This window comes from Ovis canadensis, chromosome 14 (genome assembly GCF_042477335.2).
Source record: "Ovis canadensis isolate MfBH-ARS-UI-01 breed Bighorn chromosome 14, ARS-UI_OviCan_v2, whole genome shotgun sequence".
Taxonomy (NCBI): domain Eukaryota; kingdom Metazoa; phylum Chordata; class Mammalia; order Artiodactyla; family Bovidae; genus Ovis; species Ovis canadensis.
Genome location: NC_091258.1, coordinates 27,900,372 through 27,924,538, shown reverse-complemented (window position 1 = coordinate 27,924,538; position 24,167 = coordinate 27,900,372). Strand labels below are relative to the sequence as shown.

Sequence of the window (24,167 nt, the reverse complement as noted above, 5' to 3'; positions counted from 1 at the left end):
AGTGGGCAGAAGAGTTCCACTTCTTGCTGAGGAACCTGGTGGTCTCATTGTGAAGGTTAAACCCTCAGGAGAGATCCCACAAGACCGTGGACTGAGAGCCCAGCATGATCACCGGGATATCAGAAGCCTGGGCACTCTTGTCAACACTCAGTGGGTGACTCAACCTTCTGGGGATCATGGGGAGCCTGGAGAACCTGGGTTGTGGACACCCTTCCCCCCAACGGCATGGAGGCTGCAGCCTTGTGAAGGTGGGGTCAGAGGGCCCTGCATAGGCTCACACGCTGACAGCTGGCCACCTCCAGGACCAGCAGTGCAGTGGACTTCAAGCCACCCAGCACGGAGCAGGTACCCAGAGCATCCACTCCTGCCCGAGCCCAGGATGCAGGCCCTCTCGGGGCTTCTGTTCCCCAGTCCAGATCAGCCCCTTCGGCCTCTCTTTGCTCAGGTATCCACCCGGAGGAGAGCATGCAGGGGTGTCCTGGCTTCTAGGGGTGGGGTATGAGGAGGCTCAGGGCACCAGGGTTGAGGCTTGTCCAGCTCTATGCGTGCTCACCTGGGCCCCAGGCAGACAACAGCTCTGGGTTCTACTTCTCTCTCTGTAGGAGGAGGGGGCAGCCAGATTTGCCCCTATCTGTGGGACCCTGGGTGCCCTGCAGCCATGGAAATGATCTCCAGAGGCACATGGGGCCAGAACTTTGCTCCCAGCACCCCTGCACCCAGGTGCAGTGGCCACAACTTGCTGACCCAACCAGCCCTTCCCCAGGGTTCAAACCCCCACCTTCCAACACACCACATTTTCTGGGGGAATCCTCAAGCTCCTTACTTCCTCACACTTGTTTGGGTCTCAGCCACCTGCTTCTAATGTCTGGCACACAGAGAAGCCAGGGGAAAGCTCTCCAGCATGAGTCACCCTGGAGGGTTGTCCTGAGCTGCCTGACAGCCTGTCTGGGGTTCGAGGATGAGGCTCCTCCAGGCCTGGCCATCTCTCCCAACACCACCGCCAGCAGCTCCCCTGCCATGGGCAGCACCTTGAGGCACCTGCAGTTTCCAAGCACAGGCCCGTCTCAACCCCTCCCACTTGTCACTTATCCTGCTTCCATCAGGCCTCCCCATCTGCCCTCCTTACCTCTTCTGGCCCCATCCTTCTAGAAAAAGAGGAAAACTCCAGCACCAGGCATGGGTATCTGACAGCAATAAATTTATTAAATATTCCCCCCCAAAATATAAACAGAAACCAGTTTAAAAAAAAAAAAAAACATGAAACATCAGGCCTGGAGCTAACAATAAAGCAGAGACAGGAAACGGATTTGACCTAAGGCGGAAGATAGCTGAGAGAACTCACGCAGGGAAGGGATGCTGTAAATACTGGAGGAAAAACACTTGGGAGCCCCAGGGTGACATGACTGAACCTCATGGGGGTGAGATTGGGGGTGTGTCAGTGGCTACATGGCTCGGGGGACAGACCACTTGGTCCTGGCCGCAGCCGCGTCCCACCCCTTCAGCTGCTTCACTTGGGGCCCTGGGCCTCGGATTCCTCCTCATCGTCTTCGTACATCTCGCCCTCCTCCTCGGCCGTGGCGTCCTGGTACTGCTGGTACTCGGACACCAGGTCGTTCATGTTGCTCTCAGCCTCGGTGAACTCCATCTCGTCCATGCCCTCGCCTGTGTACCAGTGCAGGAAGGCCTTGCGCCGGAACATAGCCGTGAACTGCTCTGAGATGCGCTTGAACAGCTCCTGGATGGCCGTGCTGTTACCAATGAAGGTGGAGGACATCTTCAGCCCGCGGGGTGGGATGTCACACACAGCCACCTTCACGTTGTTGGGGATCCACTCCACGAAGTAGCTGCTGTTCTTGCTCTGGATGGCCAGCATCTGTTCGTCCACTTCCTTCATGGACATGCGGCCTCGGAAGACGGTAGCCACAGTGAGGTAGCGGCCGTGACGCGGGTCACAGGCTGCCATCATGTTCTTGGCATCGAACATCTGCTGGGTGAGCTCGGGGACAGTCAGCGCCCGGTACTGCTGGCTGCCGCGGGCAGTGAGCGGGGCGAAGCCGGGCATGAAGAAGTGCAGGCGCGGGAAGGGCACCATGTTCACGGCCAGCTTGCGCAGGTCGGCGTTGAGCTGGCCCGGGAAGCGCAGGGAGGTGGTGACCCCACTCATGGTGGCTGACACCAGGTGGTTGAGGTCCCCGTAGGTAGGCGTGGCCAGCTTGAGGGTGCGGAAGCAGATGTCATACAGCGCCTCGTTGTCGATGCAGTAGGTCTCGTCCGTGTTCTCCACCAGTTGGTGGATGGACAGCGTGGCGTTGTAGGGCTCCACCACCGTGTCTGACACCTTGGGCGAGGGCACCACGCTAAAGGTGTTCATGATGCGGTCAGGGTACTCCTCGCGGACCTTGCTGATGAGCAGTGTGCCCATGCCCGAGCCTGTGCCACCACCCAGGGAGTGGGTCAGCTGGAAGCCCTGCAGGCAGTCGCAGTTCTCGCACTCCTTCCGCACCACATCCAGGACCGAGTCCACCAGCTCGGCGCCCTCCGTGTAATGGCCCTTGGCCCAGTTGTTGCCAGCCCCACTCTGACCTGTGGGGGGGAGGGCAGGGGGATACAGACAGGGTCACAGCTCCAGCACCGGCCTGAACAGCCCGCCTCAGAGAGCAGCTGAGGAGGCAGCTCGGTGCCTGTTCTGCCCTCCATGAAGTGGGGGCACGCAACTCTCACTTCCACGGCTCTTTGCGCCAGCCACACTGCGTGTTGGGGATGTCACCCCCGGCACCTAGTGCTCTGGGATCTGGACACAGACACAGCTTCTGGAGCTTCTGCTTCTGCTCTGCCTCAGGAGGAACTCCTAGTGGAATTGGTCCACCCAGTCCTCCAGTCCACCCACCCTCTAGCCCGCTGTGCTGGAAGGGTAAACTACAACCCTGAGTGCCTCGCAGCTCAGGATCAGGATGCAGGCCATGCCCATGCATTGGGTGCTGAGCTCTAGGAGGTGAAAGTGGGGTGAGGCCCTCCACCTGTCACCGTCGTGGGCATGAGGACTGGCAACCCCTGACCCCAGCAATGCAGAGTACTCATGAGCTGGTGTGCTCTGGAGACCCCTTCCAGCTCTCTAACATCCTGTAAGCTTTGTTGCACACACTGTGCTGCTTGAAATCACAAGTGACTGTTTCCTGCACAAAACTCTTTCTCTGGGACTCTTTCACTGCAAATCGGGGAACTCAGTGATGCTCTGCAGCGTTGTGGGCAGAGGTAACTCTGACCTTGTTTCTGTTGATCTGGGTTTGCTGGTGGTGGGATCCACCATGAGAAGGTGGGGACAAGGGAAACTTACCAAAGATGAAGTTGTCAGGCCTGAAGAGGTGCCCAAAGGCCCCAGACCGGACGCTGTCCATGGTTCCAGGCTCGAGGTCCACCAGGATGGCTCGAGGCACATATTTGTGTGCTGAGAGGAGAGGGGTGGGTTACATGGATCACAGAAGTTACGCACCCTTTCTGCCTCATGCTCTCACCTAAAAGCTTAGACTCTGGGATCAGAGAGGCAGGGATCACATGTGACAAGGAGGTCATGGTTGACACCTGAACATGGGCAGGTGTCCCTGAGGGCACCATTTCACACCAGCTTCTGAATGGCCCCTGACTGACCTCTCCAGATAACCCCTGCTCTGGACCCTCCATGGGCCTCCTGAAGGGTCTTTGGGACCCTGCCTAGCCCTGGTCATTCCCCTACGTGAGTCTCATGGCCATTAAACACACTTGCATCTCACTAGGGTGCCTGGGATTCCTTGTTTTACTCTGTTAGTCTCTGGTTACACCTGCCAGCCAAGGGAAGGAAGGCAGGGATGCTGGGACCCAGCAGTCAAGGCCCCCACCCCACCCCCACCCGGTCAAGGAGGGGGACTCACAAGAAGCCTCATTGTAGTAGACACTGATGCGCTCCAGCTGCAGGTCTGAGTCACCCACATAATTGCCACTGGGGTCTATCCCGTGTTCATCGCTGATGACCTCCCAGAACTGCAGGGAAAGGAAGGGCCAGTTGGCGGTCATGACCCCTGGCAAAGCCCGCCCTCTGGTAGCCTCAAGGCCCTGGTATAAAATGAGTGATGTGGACCCAAAGCCTGCACTAGTCCCTTTGAGTGACTTTGAAAAAGAGTCCCAGTTCTGTCATCAAGAGAATCGTCATAATAAAAAATATGCATGTCCATGGAGACTAGAACCCTCAGGGCGGATCCGTGCCCAACTGACACAGACCTAGGCCCCAGACCCAGCTCTCCACTTGCTGACAGGGGCCTTGAAAGTCCACTTCTCCACGAGAGGGTTAGCAGCAAACACCCACCTGGGGGATTTTTTAAAATTTCCCTCTTTTTAGATGAGAAAACTGAGGCCCAGGAAGGTAAGTGATGGAGAGCAGGCCTAGGATATGCAAACCCCTCAGTGTCGAGCATAGGCCGTCTAGTGCCAGGGCCTGGAAGCAGCCCACAGCAGCAGCCTCAGCCCACAGGGGCCCTGCATGGGGAGTAACTCGCCTGGGCTCACCCAGCCTGTCTGAGCTGAGATGGCGTAGCCCCAGTTTCAAGGGCTCACTCACCACACTGCAATCTGCACTGTTTGCCCTGGGCAGAACCCACAGCGCTTCTCTCAGGACTAAGGCAGGACAGGGTCTTGCTTTCAAGTTGGACCACCCCTTCCCAGCGTGACCTTGGCCAAGCCCTGAAGCTTCTCTGTTAAGGCCTAAAGGCCTCAAGATGAAGTCTGATTGCTGTGAGAATAAATCCAGTTACTCTGGATGGGGAACGCTGTATGGGGCTCATAGTTGTTTAGTAACTCAGTCATATCTGACTCTCTGTGACCCCATGGACTGTAGCCTACCAGGTTCCTCCTTCTACGGGATTCTCTAAGCAAGAACACTGGAGGGGGTTGCCATTTCCTTCTAGAAGCAGGGGATCTTGCCAACCCAGGGATCGAACCCAGGTCTTGGCATTGCAGGCAGATTCTTTATCCGACAAGCCACAAGGGAAGCCTGGTCCTGGTTGTGAGGAGAGGCTTTTGCCCTGCACACTCTTTGGTGGTTTTTAATTTTTATCACGTGCACTTGTTAACTTCTCAAAAGAAAAGAAAAAGATTAGTTAAAATTTTTTAAACTTTTTTAATTTTAGGGACCTCCCTGGTGGTCCAGTGGCTAACACTCTGCACTTCCAATGCAGGAGCCCAAGGTTTGATCCCTAGTCAGGGAACTCAGATCCTACATGCTGCAGCTAAGACCCAGCACAGCCAAATTATATATATATATATATATATATATATATATATATATGGTTAAAAGACTAAAAATTTAAAACCTGAAAAATATGAAGAGTCATTATTATCAAATGCACAGAGGAATCTTGGCAGTTCACCCAGAGAGACTGTTGGCAAAGTTCAGTTCTCAGCTGGTCTTTGTGATTTGTGTCATTGATAAGTTTTCTTCTTTCTCCCTGCATTAGGTATGTGTTAATGCTGTAATTGGAGGTGTTACTGAGGCCTTCTGGACCTGATCAGAGCTTTAAATCACTGCTTGGCTCCAGGACCTTGGCCCACAGCCCTGGGACATCCACAACCCCTGCAGAGAGGGAATGAGCTTGAGATGGCAGGTGAGGGGGCGGCAGAAAGCGACTCAGTCACCCAGCCACCAATACATCTATGGAGAGTTCTCTGGAACTCATGTATGGAATGCAACAGACCAGAGTGCGTGCCACTTCTCAGGACCTCCATTTTCTCATCTGTAAAGTAGACAGGACAACAGTACTCACTTCAAGTGGTCAACTCAAGGCCTGACAAATAAAAGTGTTTAGCAAACGTTGGTCTCACCAAGTTAAAAGTCCTTAGGCTGCTATCTAAATTTGTCAAGCCTTATTCACTGACAAGGACTTCGCTGGTGGCTCAGACAGTAAGGAATCTGCCTGCAATGCAGGAGGCCAAGGTTCAATCCCTGGGTTGGGAAGATCCCCTGGAGAACGGAATGGCAACCCACTACAGTATTCTTGCCTGGAGAATTCCATGGACAGAGGAGACTATTGAGCTACAGTCCATTGGGTCACAAATGGTCAGACATGACTGAGCAACCAACGCACATTCACTGATAAATAAAATAAAAAGTACTTAAAAAATCAATATATTTTGGAATACTGTGGCACAATAAAAGATTATCACTGGTATGAGTAGATCTCCAAGGCACATCCTTGGGGGGAACGGCACATGGCAAGGATATTCAGGGTAAAAACGGGCACCTCACAACAGATGCTGTAATTCTTATGCATAGGTGCACATGCACAGAAAATGGACTAGAATAAGGAAAAAAAACTTGCTCCACCCAGAAAAGGGGGACCACCAGGGGGAGGTGCTTAAACAAGCACTTTATCTGCAATGCTTCAACGTCTTAGAAGGGACATATGTTAATAATAGCTTTAGTAGTTAAAACGAATATAAATTGCAATTTAAAATATTATTAATAAAAGCTTAGCAGAATATATTACATGTATTGTATAACATTAATAAACAACAAAATACTATATTATAAATTAAATAATGATTATGATCATCACCACAGATGAGAAGTGGCGCGTGGACCCCAGGGTCCAGGCCAGGCTCCTATTTCACACGCTCAATTGTAGCTCCCGCGGCGCTGTCCGTGGTGCTGACGGTCGCCGCGCCCACACCTGGGGCGGGGAGGCAGAGGGGCGCACACACACAGAGGAGCCCAAAGCAAGCTGAGTGTGCGGCTCCAGAGGGAGGGCTGGCCCGACTCCCGCGCTTAAGCCCCTCTAGGACTCCACGCCCTTCCCCACCAGGCTCACAGCATCAGTGGGCGTGTGGGGGTGGAGTCGGAAACCAGAAACTCCCTCCTCCCATTGGCTGTCATGGCCAGGGCCGTGTCTCCGAGGCCCCGCCCAGCGGTCAAGGAGGGGGGGCAGACAAAGGCTCCGGGACCGCCCTACCCCCTAGGCGAGGGGGGTGGGGTACTCTCACTCCTCGCCCCGTGGTGGGGGCTGGGGGCTCCCCGCCCATCCTGATGTGCCTACACAGGCCTGGATTCACACCCGTGCCCTGCGGGGAGGGTAGCACCCTGCCTCACCGCAACCTCGAGAGGCACAGTGAGGGACGCACCTGGCACAGTGCCCAACACATTCTCTGCTAGCCCTGATCGCCCAGACTTCCCCTCCTCCCTCCATAACCCCTCCCATCCCGACCCCACCCGCAGCCAGGACCCTCCCCATAGCAGGCAGCCTGCCTCCAAGTAGGGTAACAGCCTACCTGTAACAGTCTGGCGGCACCCGCCCGGCCCCCACCAGTCAGCGGCCGTTGGCAACTGGCGGGAAAAGTTTGGTCTCCCTCCCCCAAGAGCCCACACCTGTGTGGGAGCAGGAAACGGCCAGACCCTGTCCACAGGCCGCTGTTGAGCGCCTGTGCAGGCAAACGCCCCCGCCGGGCTTTGAGCTCTTCCAGCTTGGTTGCCCAGGTGCTCCAGGGCAGGGGGGCCAGAAGGAAATCACTTGACTGCCTCCTTTGCTCACTGCTTCCCCTCCTCCCAAATCCACTTCTCTTTTGTACTGTTAAAAAGCATCAGATACTACTTTTAAAAACAAACAAGAGTTAAGGAAATTAACCTCAAATGAATAAGAAGTAATGAGGAAAACCCAAAGGACATGGAACTTGAAGCAGGAAAAAAATCTCTGCAGAGGACACTGCCCAGCACTCAGGCAGCTGCCCCTGTCCCCCCTGCCCATCCCTACCCCACCCCACCCCGCCCCTTGGGGCTGCAGCTGGGCATGAACCTACCTTTGCCCGATCGGTGCCCGTGCAGCCGCAGAAGGAAACAGAGCAACCCGACCAACACTTCCCCAGGCTTGCGATGGAACTCGGGTTGCCCTCCTTCCCGTCAGTGACCCCTGACCCTCAGAGGAGCAGATGCTCAGGGCAGGCCTGGCCTCTGTGGCCACAGTAATGAGTCTTTGGCCCCTCCTGCCCGGCCAGGGCATCTGTCAGTGACGGCCCCCAGAGGCCTGATTTAATTTGAGGCCTGGGTCCCCCAGGCCTCCCCTCCCCCAACTCCCTTCCTCGGGCAGGCACAGCTGTCTCCTCAGTGATTAGGGTGTCTCCCCACCAGGCCCTCCCCCCATCCGAGGCGCCACCACCCTAGAGCCCAAGTTGCAATTTACATGTCAGCCACGTGGCTGCCCCAGCCCTGTTGTAATTAGCTTTTTGTTCTTGCCTGGTTTCCATGGCAACAGCCTCCGGAGGCAGGCTTTCCTGGTCCCTTCCCCTCCAGGACCTGTCTCCTCCCACTTTCTCCTTTGGGAACCTACTCCACACCATCCCGGCTGGGCCCCTGGCCTTGGTGCTGACAAAGGGCAGTAGGCCCCACCCACTCAGCCTGAGCCTTGTGCTGGGTGGGCACCTGAAGGGACCGAGAGCCGGAGGGTGGAGAGGCTCCGTCTCCACTTGCTGTGTGACCTTGGACAAGGAACAGCGTCTCTGGACCTGGGGATACCACACTTGCCTCCTGGGTTGGGGGCGGGGTGGGGGGAACGTGGCCTGAGCGCCTCAGTCCCGACATCTGTGAGGGGGGCTAACAATGAAGGGGAGGGGCCTAGCAGAGAAGCAGCTCTGGACCGCGCCCCTCCAGCCCGGCTTTGTTCCCACCACCGACCCCTAGACCTGCCGTCCCTAAGTGGGGTTGGGGGAGGGGTGGCCCGGGCGGTGCTACGCCGAGGGAGAGCCCAGTCCTGGACCAAGGTCATTCTGAGTCCGGGCACAGTTCCTTCCCCAACAAAGGAACAGGGCGGGGCCAGGGAGCTGAAGGTTGTCAAAGCTAGCTAGGGGAATGGGGGCGGCTGTGAACGGTCGGGGGACATCAAGCTCCTGGCGTGGGAGGGCAGAGGGAATCGTTATGGCTTTTGGGGGCGCCCCACCCGAGCCTGTCCACCCCACCCATCTCGCCCGAGGCCGAGTTGCGACCCCAGAAAAGAGGGCCACGCCCAGCCAGCGCCTTCCACTTGCACCTGCAGCTGCGGGGGGCTGGAGAGTAGGGAGCCGCTGACCTGCGCTGTGCCTCCGGCAGGCCGGAGGTTACCCGGGCGGGGCAGCGGAAAGGCCGGGGTAGGACTGGCAGAGGGGCGACCCGGCGTCCCGGCCGCCCGCCAGCAGCTGGGACGATCCCGTCCGTTTTTCCTGGGTTTCGTAGTGGTGAGCCGGGCTTGGGGTGCCGCTGTGCGCACACAACGCCTCCCCGCTGCTTCCCTCCCTCGGGACCCGCTCGCGCTGGGGACGCGGGAGGCGCGCTGGGGATGCGGGACACGCGCCCAGAGCGGGGCCCGGCACACGGAGCCACGCAGCCTCACCTTGGCCCCGATCTGGTTGCCGCACTGGCCGGCCTGGATGTGCACGATCTCCCTCATGCTCGGTGCTATGGCGGGCGGCTGCGAGACGCGAGCGGACCGGCTGCAGCTGGCTGCGGAGGCTCTGCCGCCCCCGCCGCCCGCTCTTATAGGCGGGGCCCCGCCCGCCTCGCCCGGCCCGGCGTCATCGCGCGCGGCCAATCCCCGGGCGCCGCCGAAGACTGCGGCACCGGCTGCAGCAAGCATCCGTGCCGCGCATCCCCGCTCGACCGCGCGCTGCGGCGGCGCCGCCTCCCTCTGCTATCCGGTCTCTGGGCTCCGCGCATCGGGAAGGCGGGGCTGGTGAGCTCCAGGGAGGACAATAGAAGCCCCCCTTGGCCCTTGACCCCCGCCCCGACTGCCCTCTGTTCCCCTTCCCAGCGGGAGCCTCACCCCTCGGCGCAACAAGGAAGGTCTTTCTTGTGCACATCTGATTAGGGACCAACCCCATGTTCCCACACCGGAAGGCCAGAAGGGACGCCTCCCAGCAGCCCTCCTTTGTCAGAAGGGGCAGACCAGGTACTCTGAACTTTGCCCGCAGCCTTTGATGGTGGGGGAGGCAGGCAAGGCTGCAGCAGGCGCTAGATTCTCTCCAGAAGAAAGCAAGCTGGGGCAAGGCTCCTAGACGTCTGAGTCAGAAGGGCGGTGGCTGCAGGAGTTGGAGGTGGGTTACTATGGCAGTTCTGTCACTGCTCCTCTCTGCAGTGGGGTGCCACCTGTCCCTGCTGCCCCAGGGCACTGCCATGACATTCCAGGTGGACCTATTGCGATTGGGTGCTTTGAACCCCTGCCAGACATGCACCTGGATGTAGCTGCTGCTTAGTGAGCACTGGTGTCCAGGATTGTCATAAGGACACAAACAAGCCAGACACAGAACTATCAGCCTGGGGGGTGGTGTGTCTGACTCACTCTTTGCTGTCACTCGTACCCCTGGAGTCTTGGTCCAAATGAGGCCAAGTAAAGTCAGTGGGTGGGGAGAGGCTCTGTAAGGAGTTGGTGTTTGCAGACGGGAGAGGTCACTGTCAGAAAAGAAGAGACTCACGGTACACACCCTGGAGGACACCACCAGTCTCCTGAGGTCAGAGGGTAGAGTGAATCCACACAAGAAAGCCCGTCTTACATTTCAGTGACAGAAGCCTCTGGAAGGGTTTCAGCCACAGCGTGTATAGCCTGTTCCCATGTGCTCACACTGCTTGTGGGTGCCCCTTTTTCCCCTCATGAAGCTCCCCAACTTGGCAAGTCTGGAAGGGTCTTTTGTTCTCAAGAGATGCCCCTCCCCCACAATGTGTCTCTGATGTGGTTTCCTGTGTTTGGTTTCCAGCTGCCTGGGGCCCCTCCCTGTCCCCATTCAGGGGGTCCTTTTCCCTGGAAGGAAGAAGCTTTGCACCCAGTTGAGCAGGACCCATCACCCACCTGCCGCCCTGCGGGATGGCTCCCGGCCAGGACTGCTCCCCCTCCGTCCCCAGAGGAATTGAAGCTGGCTCGAGGCTGACTCATCGTCCATCTCCCAGCAAAGGCCGGCCCTGCCGGGAACCAGCTCCCAGCCCTGAGGCCAACAGTCTGGTGGTGCTACCAGGGTAGGGGACTGGCCAGGGGGCTGCAGGGCTGGCTGGTACCCCTGCTTTTCGTCCGTAAGCCTGTCCCAGCAAGAGGGTAGGGCATATGCTCTGTCTGTGGAGGAATGGGATGGGGGGGCAGAGGGAGGACCCAGCCCAAACCCCTGGGGCTTGGACACCTCTTTAGCCCCTGGACAGCCACACCCTATTCTGGGCAGTTTGTCTCACATCTCCCAGGGCTGGCAGGGCACTGACCCTTCTCCCAGCAGGACGGAACTTAAGAGCAGACCCCAGCCTCTGGGCCACCCTGCAGCAGATATGGAGGCTGAGAGAGGGCCATGTTCTGGCCAGAGTCACACACGGGTCACCATGGTCCTGCCTCTGCTGCAGCTGAGGGCAGCTGGGCAGTGCCAGGGTCTTGTCACAATGGAGGTGACTTGGGGTGGGGGACCTCTGGGCTGGGGTTTGCACCACAGACAGAATGCAAAGACACAGGATGGAGTGGGTGTGACTGGGATCTCCTCGCCCTCCCCCAGGTGAGCCCTCTGACACTGGGGGCTGTGGTGTCATGACCTGGGCAGATGAGCCATGTTTTCTGACTGGCTCCTGGGACTTAGGTCTTTCCCCTCTTCACCACACCCCTACTCCTCCACCCCAAGCTTCAGGCAATTTCCGGAAAGAGGCAAGAAAGATGGGAAGGAGGTTGCACCAAGCATCACATTTATTAATACCGCTGCACTGCTTCCTGGCCCTGGAGCCTGCATACTGGCTGCTGGGTCCCCAGAGCAGGCCTGGCTGGGGTGTCTGCCGAATGCATGTGCTGCTCGCAGACGGGCTGAGCCCGACTCCCAGTCACCACAGAGCGTTTGAAGAGAGAAGCCCCCACCTCCTCCTGTGCTGGTCATGAAGTCCTTGGAGCGGGACTTCCCACAGCTTTGGGCGGGGTGGGGTGTGGGCACCGGCCCCGGAGTGGGTCTCTGGATGGAGGGGTGGGGACCCTCCTTTCTAGGTGTGGGAGGCCATGCCCCACCATCTCCCCAGCCTCCTCATTCTGCACAGCCTCCTGGAGAGTCCTGTGATTCCCCTCTCAGGCCCCCTAAGGCCTGTGCACCCTCACCTTCAGAGATGGTCTAGCGATCCTCTTTGTCAAGGGACTGCCCCAGACTTCCAGGCCTGGGCACACGATGGCACTGCCACCCTCACCAGGAGCACTGCAGCACCTCTTGGAGTGTCTTCCGGAGCTCCTGGCTGCGGAAGGCATAAATGAGGGGGTCCACAATGGCGTTGCAAATGATGAGGGCCAGGAAGAGGTTGAAGTTCTTGAAGATGCAGCCACAGGTGGGGTGCTGGGGGCAGAGGACGATGAGCGAGAGGTGCAGGAAGAAGGGGCCCCAGCAGAGGAAGAAGACGCCCAGCAGGATGGTGAGGGTGGCAGCGCCCTTGAGGCCAAAGCCCTGATGAATGGGGCGCTGCCTCTTCTGGAGCCGGGCGATGCCCCGGGCATGCTGGCAGGCCCGGGCCAGCATGTGGACATAGAGGACGGCCATCAGGGCCAGCATGGCTATGAAGAAGCCAACCAGGCACAGCAGGACGACCGTGTGGTTGTAGTAGGTGATGGAGAGCACGCTGGTGAGGATGCTGGCCACCCAGATGGCTGCAATGATCCTCCACGCCCGGGGCAGTGTCACGACACTGTGGTACCGCAGGGCGTAGAAGATGGAGATGTAGCGGTCCACAGCGATGGCACCCAGGAAGCAGAGGCTGGACACCATGGAGCTGCAGATGAGCACGTCAATGACATTGTCCAGCTGCTGTACCACGGCCGCCCGGGTGGCCAGGACACCAGCCTCCAGCAGCAGCATGACTGCCGTCTCCAGCACGTTGCTGACGCTCACCAGCAGGTCGGACATGGCCAGGCAGCAGATGAAGTAGTACATGGGGGAGTGCAGGTTGCGGTTCTTGGCGATGGCGGCCACCACCAGCACGTTCTCCACAAGACTCACCAGCCCCAGGCTGATAAAGAGCCCATCGGGGATGGACACCTCCAGGCACTGGGGCCCTGTCCGATTGGGGGCCAGTGTGAGGGGGAGGGTGGCTGGGGGTGTGCAGTTAAGGGAACCCAGCAGCCGCCTCTGGGAGCCGAGCACAGGCATCGTCCCGCAGGGAGCAGGAAAGGGTGCTTGCTCTCAGGGTCCTGCCCAACTCATGGCTCCCCTGGGAGGAGCCTCACACCGCCCCCTCCCTGGCTGGACAAATGTCGGCCCAGGCATGGCCCCAAGCTCGTGGGGCCAGCCCTCTGGGTGCAGTGTCGCTCTTCCGCCCTCAGTCCGCCTCCCTGCCTCTTCTCTGGATGTGCAGTTGCCCACAGGCAGACATTTCTGGGCCGCTTGCTTCCTCCTGTCCTGTGGGGACCTCCTGCCTTACCCGGCCGTGGTGGGCTGAGGTCCAGGGAGAACAGAGCCTTCCTTGGCATCTTTAAAGTCGTCACGGAGTCCCTCCTCCTGAAGGTGGCCACATGATGGGCGTGTGCCGGGCTGCAGCGAGGTCCGCCACCTGGTGGCGCAGGCGGAACCCGGGCCTGTCAGACCAAGGCAGTCCGGCCTGTGCAGTAGTTGGTGCTCGGCCAACGGGTGCTCCCGGCGATGCAGGTGGTGGGTGGGGGCCCTGCAGACCTGCCTGAGACCTCCAACCCTCTTCCAAGCCCAACATAAAACCATTACCTCCTCCCTGAAGCCGTCCAATCTTGCCTCAGGAACCCACAGCCTGGCCCTAGCCACCCTCCCCCCAACTCATGTTAAAGGCTGGCTGAGGGCAACCCCGCCCAAGGACTCCCAGCCCCTTCACTGCACTGTGGCTTCTCCCTGGGGTGCGGGGGCTGGGGGGGGGGCACTGCCAGTCCTTCCCTGACAGCCCCCATTTCCTCTGTGAAAGGTCACCACAGCCGGCCCAAAGCCAGCAACCACTTCAAGGACAAACCTTTGTCTGCAGCCGCTTGCCAGCCCCCCAGCACTTTCTCACTGAGGAGTGCATGGTGCTGACGACAAACCCTCCTAGGAGGAGGGTGGGGTGTACAGGCCGTCCCACCGGGGGGTGGCGGGGAGTCAGAGGTGGGCTGATGGGGCTGGCATGCTACGGGCGCTGGTCCGTCAGGGTCTCTCCTCCTCCTGCCAGACGGGCAAGGCCCACACCTGCGCCGTGCACCTCCCTTCCCTGTCTAGGACTCACATGGCCCTCTCCTTTGTGGCTCTGTTGATGCTGTTTATTAAAGCACATGGCAGGTGAGAGACAGTACACAAGTTATAAACACGCAGGTTGGTGCATGCCGCATCCAGCACCCTTGGGACTGCAGCACTCCGTAACCAGTCAACCTAACAGGACCACACCAGACTCTCCGGGGCGCCTCCTGCCCAGCAGCCACTCCCTGACCACCGTTCTTGCCGTTTTAGAACCTGTGCCACAGGACTCGGGGCCCGTCCTCACTCAGCACGGAGGCACTCTCTTGGCTGCACTCAGTGGTTGGCACGGCACCGGCCACGTGGGCATCTGGGCGGCTGTTTGTCACAAACATTGCTGCTGGGTGACACCACCTGGTCAGAGCCACACTTTCAGCTTTGGTAGATTCAGGGAAACCCTTTTACCTGCTGGCGGACTGTTTGCCTGTTCCTGGCTGGGCACGAGCTTCCCACCCCCAAAGGAGAAAAGGGTCCCAGAAGAGGACCACGCAAGAGCCACGGCAAGGCCTGTGCTGGGACCTCAGCCCTGAACCAGCCATGCGAGCCTAGGACTCCCCAGGTACCAACCAAGGCCACTGGGTGAGTGGCGTCCTGCCTTCAGCTTCCATGTCATTGCTGCCCCATAAATGAGGCCTTTGAGCTGCCTGTGCCTCTCCAACCCCCAGTAGCCCAGCCTGAGACTTCAAAGGGCGTGAGAACTGGGCTGCCTTTGCCAGGAGCCACAGCCCTCTTCCTGGGGAGGCCTCGCAACTCCCCATCTGGTGCTCACCCGCAGGCGGGGGACAGCGGGACCGCCGAGCTGCGATTGGTCACGGTCCTGGGAACCATCCATGCAAACCCACAGCTAACCCTGCAGCCCGTCTGCCTCTGCCCCCGGGAGTAAACGAGTGAGGGGAGACAGGCAGGGCAGGGGGCATGGCCACCCCCTCAGAGTACACACCACGTGAGACCATGTGCCGACCACATGTGGAGGCTGAGTGGGAACCCCAGAACCAGAAGAGGGCCAGACACACAGAGGCTCGTCCCATGAGGGAGCTCCTGGGAGCCAGAGCCTGAGGAGCCTCTCCCTGCAGAACTGAAGGGCGCCTGCACGCAGCCAGTCACACCAGTGTGGCCCGCCTTCAAGGAGTCACCCGAGGGCAGCCACGGGAACGTGCTGCCGCACCCCGACTCCCCACCCCACCCCGCAGGGAGAGCTCAGGAAGGCCTGGCCCAGAGTCAAGTCATAGGGTCTTGGTTCAAGAACTCTTTTCTTTTGAACTTGGAGAAGGAAGCGGCTTTTGTGTCCGTTCTTTGGTGCTCGTGCTGAAGACCTGCGGTGTGGTGTGACTCGACAGGAAGAGTACAACAGCAATCCATGAGCAACACAAGGTCTGAGTGGTCAGGTGAGACTTTATACACAGATGTCTAGACGTAAGTGCCCTGGCTGTCTAACTCGAGCAGCCAGAGCAGCATGGCTAAGCACTGTGTGGGCAGCAGGCCTGGGCCCAGCCTCTGCTTCACTATCCCAGGACCCTGGCTCTTCATTGTAAAGTTGGACTGCCGGTTGCAAGATGGCTGCTGTAGCTCCATACATCACACCCCCACCTAAATGCATTAAGGTTGAAAGAGGCAGGGCAGCAAGCTCTCCTTGCTTGCCAGTCATTTTCAGAGAGCAAGTCACTTCCCAGAAGATCCCCAACAGGCTGTATTACTGGCCAAAATCCATCACAGGGCACCTTGGTTGGGGCTGTGTGGCTCCAGGGCAGGCCTGGTCTCTGGAGCTAGGTGTGGATGGGGGAGCTAGGTGTGGATGGGGGGAAGTTTAGCTTACAGCATCATGTCTGAAAGACCCTGTCCTTGCCAGGTGTTCAGGTGTCCCTCACCTGGGAACGGCTGGAGGGTGAACTCACATCACTAGGATGCCTTGGACTTCCTGGAAGGTGGGCGACGGACAGGACTTGGGTGGCTGTTGACAGGAGAGGACTGGGTCACACCTGTTGCCACACTGACCGGCCTGGGGCCCAGATGCTGCCCTGGAGCATCTGCCCTGGCAGCCTCTGTGGGCAAAGGTCAGGGCTGGGAGGGTGCTCAGTAGACAAGAGTACCCAGTGGGACTCACAACCTCAGTGGCCTGGATCCTTCCACCACCACACAGCGTCCTCAGTCATGGGTGGCCTGTGTGGTTCTGAGCTGTCACTCAAGAGTGCTAGGACGCATCCTGGATGAAGCATCTTAGTCTTCGCCCTCTCCACCCCTCAGTCCATTTGCCCCCAGATCAAGTGCCCCCTAGTCTCTGCCTCGTTCACTCCCCAGAGCTGCCAGGATGAGCAATCTTCCCAAGACACATCTCTCGGCTTCCACACCCAACTGCGTCCCCTGAAGCCAGCGTGCACTCTGGCCCTGTGATGCCCTGGGGCAGCAGGGCAGTGGCGGCGAGGTCCTGCCCATGAGGGGAGCTGGGGGCGGCGACTGCAGCCCTGGGAAAGAAGAGTTCACGCGGCAGAGTGCAACCCACATAGTTTATAGAAGAGCAGAGCAGGTGGCGACCTGGCCGATCCGACCAGAACAGAACCCGGAGCACGACTGTGCAGCGCTGGGGCGTGCGCCTCGCTGGAGTCAGTCCCACTCCCCATCGCCCTCAGGGTGCTCCTCGGGCAGCACCTCCAGGTCGTGGAAGTGGAAGTTGGCCATCATATCCCGCACGGCCAGCATCAGTCTGTTCAGGCCCTGGTCACGGTGCAGACCCCCAGGCCCCCCATCCTCTGGTCGCTCCCCCTGTGGAAACGAGACTCGTCTGAGCCGGGCCTCCAGGCCCAATGCCCAGTCTCAGGCTGGTGCCCCGTGGGCTGACGCCACATACCTCCACAGTGTAGTTGGGCAGCAGTGAGCGGAAGAAAAGGGCGATGGTGTTTCCGTGGCTGACGGGGCTGAGCCTGCAGGAGGGAGTCAGGATGTTCAGAAAGGCCCGGTGGGCTGGGAGGGCAGCCCCCATGGAGGCTGGGGCCTGAGGGGGAAGGGGATCTAGAGTGGGGTTGGCCCTTTGGAATGAGGCTGGTTGAGCAGAGTGCAAAGTGGGGCACTGCAGCCGAGCCCCACTGCATCTTGAGAAAAACTATGTTTCCAAGTGTCCTTCCCTCCGAGTTGTGCAGTGAGAGATGATGCTAGCAAGTGCATCTCGGGGGCCTCCTGCACTTTCCGGGCGCCTGGAACCAGGATGGCTCCCAACTGTCCTTAGTGGGACCACACCCTACATGCCAGCTTGGTTTTGAGCCTTCTGATACTAATCATTAATAATTTTCATCTTAACCCACTGACATTTTAACTGGGGACTGTATTTCCTTATGAATGTGTACCCGAAGTTTTATACCTCAATGGAGGAAAAAAACACTTGGCTCTAGAAAATACGTCCGCCTGAGCCCTGGACATGAGAAAGTCTGTCTGGGTCTCCTAGGCTGGGGACTGTGAGGTGGGCTCTGCGTGAAGTGAAGCACTTACTCACTCAGTGCTAAAGGCCATCAGGAAAGGGAAAAAAGCCTGTCTCTGACATGATTCTGGAGCAGCCTGGATAATCGGGCCTTGGGGCCTCCTTCCCAGCCTCTGGCTGTGCTGGACACTTGTCCCTGGGGCCTGCACGGGTTGAAGCTCCCATGGGAAACCAGCTGCCTCTCATACCCCAGGCTCACGGCTATCTCCTCCAGGTTCTTACATCAGTTCTGACTACATTTACTCCTGGATTCAATACCCACATCCCATTGTATCCACCACCTGCTCCAGAATCTGACAGAGAAATGGCCTTGGGTGGACAGATATGTGAAAACACACGGCCTGCAGAGGCTGACTCTTTTTTCTGAGACCCTCCGAGCCCCAGCACTGACCTCGGAGCAGTGCAAGCCCAAAAGCAAAGCAAGAAGTACCTCTCTGGTCTGACGTAGGAGTAGATGGTGTCCAGTGGGGGTAGAGGGTCGAAGCCCAACACAGACTGTGTGGTCACATCCTACGGGAAGGGACAAAGAGCATGGTCTGCTTTCAACTGACCTAGCTCTGGACTGGACATTTCTGCTGGGGGCGGGCCGCATTCCCTGTCGGGGAAGTCTGGGGCAGGGGCTTCCTCCACCAGGACACTCAGCCTGTCTGCTCTGAGGATCGGGGTGAAGCCGGGACAAGCACATGTGTGGGGATCACAGGGCCTCTGCTCACAGGTGCTGTGACTCCCCCCAAATGTCAGGGCTGCTGGCTACAGGCCATGGGCCCTGAGCCGCCAGGTTACCACTCTGCACCCCATAAGATCACGGAAGCTGCAGGCATGGCTCTGCCTCTCAGGGGGCTCTGCATGGACCATGACCGGGGGGCAGAGCTGCTGGAGGGACAGAGCCTGCAGTCAGCCCGCTCCTTACCGGCGGCAGGGCAGCCACGGCCTCCTTGATCTCAGACAGGACCACGTGCCGGTGGATGTTCCTGGGCGCGCGCTGGTACAGCACCTTGCGCCTGGGGCCGGGAGATGAGGGTGGCGCTGCAGGAGGCCGCGGCCCCGCGAGACAGGCCGGCCCTCCACACTGCCCACTCCCACGCCCTGGCTCACCTGCTCTCACACGCCTCCACAGCGGGGTCCCCGGCGTCCACCGCCTGCAGAACCTTGTGCACGTTCTCCTCCAGCCAGCTCATGGTGGCCGGCTCCTTCCAGAGGAAGTGTGACCTCCCCAGGTACAGGCTCACTAGCTGGCTCAGAGCAGGTGGCTGGCTGTGGGCAGCGGGGACTGTGAGACCCCATGGACCGGCTCCACAGGCCCACTGGTGCTCTGGGGGTCCCAGGCTGTTGGCAACCTAGAGCAGAAGGAGGCTACCCCGAGGGGGCTGCTGCCCTGGGATGCGGCCCCCAGGGCAGGGCACCCTGGCATTTCCTTCTGTACAGCCAGCACCCTTACTAAGAACAAGTTCCCCAATGACAACATAAACACTCGGAGAACGTGTACACCTGTGGACATAGACCTGAGGACCCGCCTTGGTGTGCTGACCAGCCTTGAGGTGCCTGGCTCCCGTCACAGGTCTTTCTTCATTTATTATGAGAAATTTCAAAAGGTAGCAGGTGGCAACACAGGCATCTGGACCAGATGCACAGCTACAGCAACACTATCCGCCCAGCAGACACGCTGCAGTGGCCCCAGGCTGACACCTAGGTGGTTGCTCCCCAGGCCCCAGGCACCTCCAGTCTGTACCTGATCTCGGCGTCAGGTCCGAAGAAGTGGTGCGTGGCCACGGTGGCGTCGGGGCGCACACTGCAGTACTCGAGCAGGGGCATGAGCACTGTGGGGGAGCAGGGCGGCACCCTGAAGCGCTGAGGCCGAGGGGCTCACCCAGGACTCTGGAGCACGTGCGCTGGACGCTGTCATCAGAGACCCTCCCCCCGCACTCTCCCTGGGATGGACAACACTACAGCTGCCCACCTGCCCCATGGGGCTTCCCCATGAAGCGGGTGACCTCCCTGTGCAGGGGTCTCAACGGGGCAAGGTCAGTTCCCCTCAGACCCAGCCCAGCAGCCCCATGCGTGGATGGAGCCAGATCGAGATGAGCAGGAGACCCTGAGCAACCAGGCCACCTGCAGGCAGGCTCGCACCGGGGAGGGAGCCCCTCAGGAACTACACACAGCACAGGACCGCAACACCACCAGGGCCTGATAGGGCAGCGGGCCCTGTTCCCATCCACACAGCCAGACTTCAGGGGCCCATGGAAACCGGCAGGTCATCAGAGAGAACCCAGGGCGACCCCGACCCCGAGCTCCTCACCCAGTGAGAACTGGGTCCTCAGGACAAAGACAGACACCCTGCTTCCTGTCACACCCAGCCTAGAGCCCTCTCCCTGGAAGTGTAGGCTTCAGGTGACAAGTTCTGCTAGAACTGTCAATATCTAAAGGTGCCCTAAGCCCCGCAGATGCTCTGAGAGCACAGCTGGCTTTCAGATGCATCATTGGGAGCTGGGCCGGCATGGGACCCACTTGTGCCTGGAGCTGCAGGGCACACTCACCTCCGGGGAACATGGTGAGCGCCTGCTGGATCCGGACACAGGCCTCCTCCCTCGCAGAGATCACCTCCTGCTCAGAGAGGTCTGCCTGTTGGCTCAGCAGGAAATAGGCCAGCGGCACAGAGAAGGCAAAGTTTGGGAGCTGGGACAGGTTCCGATGGGCCTACAAGGGGAAGGAGAAGTTTAGGGGCTTCAAGGTGATGCTCACAGGCACATGGCTTGCATGGGCAAGCTGTCCCTTCCTCTGTGCAGAAAGGCAAATAAAAGGACCCAGGTGTGGGGACAGAGGCAGGCCGGGTGAGCGAGAAAAGGCCAGATGTCCACCTTCCCAAGGCTCAGGGTCATCTGGGCAGCGGAACCGCCCCCCACCTCCACGGCTGCTGACACCCGGCCCTTGCCGCCCTGCCCACGGGCACATGGCAGAACACACACAATGTATGATGCTCTGTGAGGATGAAGCCACAGTCTCACCCCAAACATTCAGGCGCAGCCCCTGCAGCTATGTTCCTGTGACCTCAGGAACTTGTGTGAACTAGACCCCATGGATGGGGATCCTCGCCCAACTACACCACAGACCCAGAGTTCAAAGGGATCCATGTAGTTAGCCTTCAGTTATACATGGGCATGTGCTATGAGGAAGTTCAAAGAGTAGTAATGGCTGTCACCTCCTGCCTCTACCCACTCCTGACTGGAGGTGTCCCCCGAGACAGCACCACCCAACAGGAGCACACCATCAGTATACAGTTTCTAGCAGCAAATTAGAAGAAGATGGGTAGAACTGATGCTAATACCTTACACACGGCCTAGCGCACCTAACACAGCAACGCTTGCGCGTGAAGCCACCGTGAAGGTCATCAGTTGGACTGCTGGTGTCCTGCCCAATCTCAGACCCCTCCGGCACCAACGTGTCCAGGGGCCCGATGGCCGTCCCCTCCCCCAGGCCTCCTCTGCGCTTGCACTCACCTGTAAGCAGGTGGTGAGGCAGAGAGGCAGGAGCACTAGGGTCTGCCCCAGAGCCTCCTTGCAGGCCCCACCCGGCCTGGCCTGTGCGCACACCCACCTCCCACTCCTCGAACAGGCGGATCAAGTACTCGTAGCTCCGCGCTCGTAAGGCCAGGTGGTCGATCAGCAGCAGCATGCACAGGGGGTCCTCATCCGGCTCCAGGCTTCCAGGGGGAGGCAGCATGGTGAGCAGGGCAGGCAGAGGGAGACAAAACCCAGAGTGGGCCGGCGCGGACGCCCACGGGCCGCAGCCCCGGGCTGGGGAGCAACGGCAGCCCCTACCTGAGGATGAGCTTGCAGTACTCCAGCGCCGTGCGTGGGCAACCCCGCTTCTCCAGGAAGCTCATCTGCTTGTAGAGGGCCAGGTAGAAGCTCCTAGACCCAAGACAGTTCCTCGTGAATGAGCGCGGCAGCAGGCCGCACCGCACGTCGCTCGGCGCCTCGTCCAACACCGCGTCCACCCTCTGCCCGCGGGCTTCGCTGGCGTATCCCGTGTGGCCTAATCAGCGCCAACGTTCGCCAGGGTCCTGTCTGCAGAGAAGGTGACTCTGCTTGTTGTCTGCAGTCACGTGTGGGAGCACGGACAGAAAACCAAGCTGATGTGTTAGTGGAGACCTCCATCTTCGGCTTTCTCTTAAAAATAACTCTCGTTTAAGGGAAGAGACTTAACACCTCCAACTGTAATCACCATCTTTATTTATCCTCCAATTTCAACTGCTACCACTGCCCTGTTAATGCCTGCTAATGTCAGGAACATCAGTGTTTTCAGCATCTCAAAGAACTAAAGAGTTTCACTGTAAAGAGCTCATACAACTAAAAGCAAGAGAGAAAGTTCAGGACCTGCCCGGTGCCCTGGGGCCCAGCACAGCCCCCACCTGGGGAGACACAGCCCATGTGGGACACAACAGAAGGGTAGGGAGGGAGCCTGGGCTGTGGAGCCTGTCCACGTGTGCAGGGCCCTGAGGCGGAGGCCCAGGAGGGAGGCTGTGCTGCTGAGTAGGGGCTTCGGGGGAGGGGCATCTGCAGGAAGAGGGCCCCACATGTGCGTGCGACCACCACACGTGGACATGATGACTGCGCTCGCAGCACCAGCATGCACGCCTGCCCACAGGCATTCCAGAGGATCCTGAGTCCAGACACAAGAGGAAGTACAACTGCAGGCCCCATGTGGTGAAATGGCTGATGGTTTCTGTCCTGTTGCCCACAAGTGTCAACCCCAGGCCATCCGGTCCTGTCCATCCCTGGGCCCAGCCCTCCTGTATCCAAGCTTTAAACACAGTGAGATACCGAGGATCCCAGTGCTGCCCCTCACAGCTGTCCAGCCCTCACATTGTGATGCCTATGACCCCCGCAAGTGAACACAGTGGCCCACAAACACCCAGGCGGTCGGCTCACCTGTTCTCAGGCCTGCGGTAGTCCAACCGACAGGTCCCGCTGGTGAGGCTGAACAAGGGGTGGAAGGCACACTCCATGCTGTATAGCGCACGCTCTGCCGGCCAACAGACATACAGCAGGCGTCAGTCACAGAGAAAGGGAGGCATGACCTGACCACATCCCTCAAGAAACCCAGACGCCCCCAGGGGCCAACTCCCAGGAGCCAGGGTGGGAACCAGCTAGGAGAATGAACGAAGGGATGAAATGCTGACACAGGGCTCACACACGTCAACCCTGAGGACATCGTGATAAATGAAAGAAGCCAGGTGGAGACACAGGTCTGGTCGAGATTCCATTCACAGGACAGTCCAGAGACAGAGGGCAGACTGGTGGTTGATGTGGCCGGGGAGGGGAGGTGACGGCTGATGGTCAAGGTCCTTTAACACCCCATGGGAATGACCCAGAATCAGCAGGGGTGTGGCTGAACAGCTATGAGTACACTAGATCCATAAAGCTGTATTTACAGAGCGTCCCCGCCTGTATGCAGGCAGGCACTGGCCGGCCTTACCCACGAGGTCGCGTGCCGTCTCCTGGTCATCCTGAAAGCGGCATGCGTCGCTGAGCTGCAGGAGCGAGTCCACATGGTAGGGGCTTGACTGAAGCAGGACCTATGGTGGGGTGGGGTGGGGTGCGTGCTTACGAGATGACACCCAGGCAGGCCCCGGGCCTCCAGACGCCCCCAGGACCACACCAGGGCACCCACGCACCACAATGTTGTTGGGCTCCATGGACTCGACGGCGGCCAGGAACTTGTGCTGCGTCTGCTGGTACTCCTCACTGTGCTCAAAGGCGAAGGCCGAGCGCCCTTTCCTGGATTCCAACAGCCGCATCGACAGACCTGGGGTGGGGGTTGCCCACGTCAGGATGCCCAGAGCCAACTGCCCGTGGCTCAGGCCACACCTCCGACACCCATTCTACCCTTTCTCCCCTGAGGAACGGGGACAACAGGGGGACATGCAGAGCCCGGCCCCCACCCCCGACCTGGTCAGCCCTGGACATGGTTTGCTTAAAGTCAGGATGCAGATGCCACCCCCGAGGCGACAGGGACTGCTAACTCATGGCACCTCTGCTCCTACGCTGACGCTGGGTGCCAGGTCCAGGGTCTGAGAAGCCTGACAACTTCACCTCCTTCAGCACCTTTGTGAGACCCGTCAGGGTCTGGGGATGCCCTTAGCCACAGTCTCTGACAAACTCTACTCCAGCCCAACAGGACCCTGTGGCACTGTGTCCTCTGCCTGCACTTAGGGGCCACTGTTGCGAGCATGGGAAGGAAGGGCCAGGGGGACGAGGCACCCACCAGGCCCTCACTGGGCACAAGGGGTCTCGCAGGGCACCCCAGGCCCCAGGGCCCCCTCATCCATCACGCCACACAGCCAAGCCCCCAGCAGGGCACTACCCCACATCCAAACCTTTCTGCTCTGTGGCTGTTCTGTGAATTCTGTACACTTGTGAGTTTGCAACCGAACAGAGAACAGCACAGTTTAAGAATGAACTTGCTGTTCCTGTGGGGTAGGAGCCAAAGCACAAAGAGC

The 24,167-nt window shown here is 59.2% G+C and overlaps 2 protein-coding genes across 3 annotated transcripts in view; both read right to left on the bottom strand.

Annotated features, from left to right (window-relative positions):
• Positions 1-1,181: 1,181 nt before the first annotated feature.
• On the bottom strand, positions 1,182-14,245 carry LOC138418555 (tubulin beta-3 chain). Its single transcript, XM_069549943.1, has 6 exons — positions 12,173-14,245; positions 11,198-11,276; positions 9,378-9,671; positions 3,906-4,014; positions 3,335-3,445; positions 1,182-2,583 (listed from the first exon to the last, which is right to left on the bottom strand). The coding sequence occupies exons 1-6, from the start codon at positions 13,120-13,122 to the stop codon at positions 1,508-1,510; spliced, it is 2,619 nt and encodes an 872-aa protein (XP_069406044.1). The 5' UTR covers positions 13,123-14,245; the 3' UTR covers positions 1,182-1,507.
• Positions 14,246-16,689: 2,444 nt separating this feature from the next.
• TCF25 (TCF25 ribosome quality control complex subunit) overlaps positions 16,690-24,167 on the bottom strand; it is a 21,147-nt gene continuing 13,669 nt past the window's right edge. For both annotated transcript variants that reach the window (XM_069549706.1, XM_069549707.1), the window contains exons 7-18: positions 23,343-23,473; positions 23,144-23,243; positions 22,597-22,690; positions 21,484-21,576; positions 21,260-21,365; positions 20,203-20,362; positions 19,398-19,485; positions 18,764-18,922; positions 18,579-18,669; positions 18,099-18,178; positions 17,045-17,117; positions 16,690-16,959 (exon numbers count right to left, since the gene is read on the bottom strand). In XM_069549706.1, the coding sequence (XP_069405807.1) occupies positions 16,801-16,959; positions 17,045-17,117; positions 18,099-18,178; positions 18,579-18,669; positions 18,764-18,922; positions 19,398-19,485; positions 20,203-20,362; positions 21,260-21,365; positions 21,484-21,576; positions 22,597-22,690; positions 23,144-23,243; positions 23,343-23,473 (1,334 nt within the window). In that variant the 3' untranslated portion in view covers positions 16,690-16,800. The remainder of the gene's footprint in view (positions 16,960-17,044; positions 17,118-18,098; positions 18,179-18,578; positions 18,670-18,763; positions 18,923-19,397; positions 19,486-20,202; positions 20,363-21,259; positions 21,366-21,483; positions 21,577-22,596; positions 22,691-23,143; positions 23,244-23,342; positions 23,474-24,167) is intronic.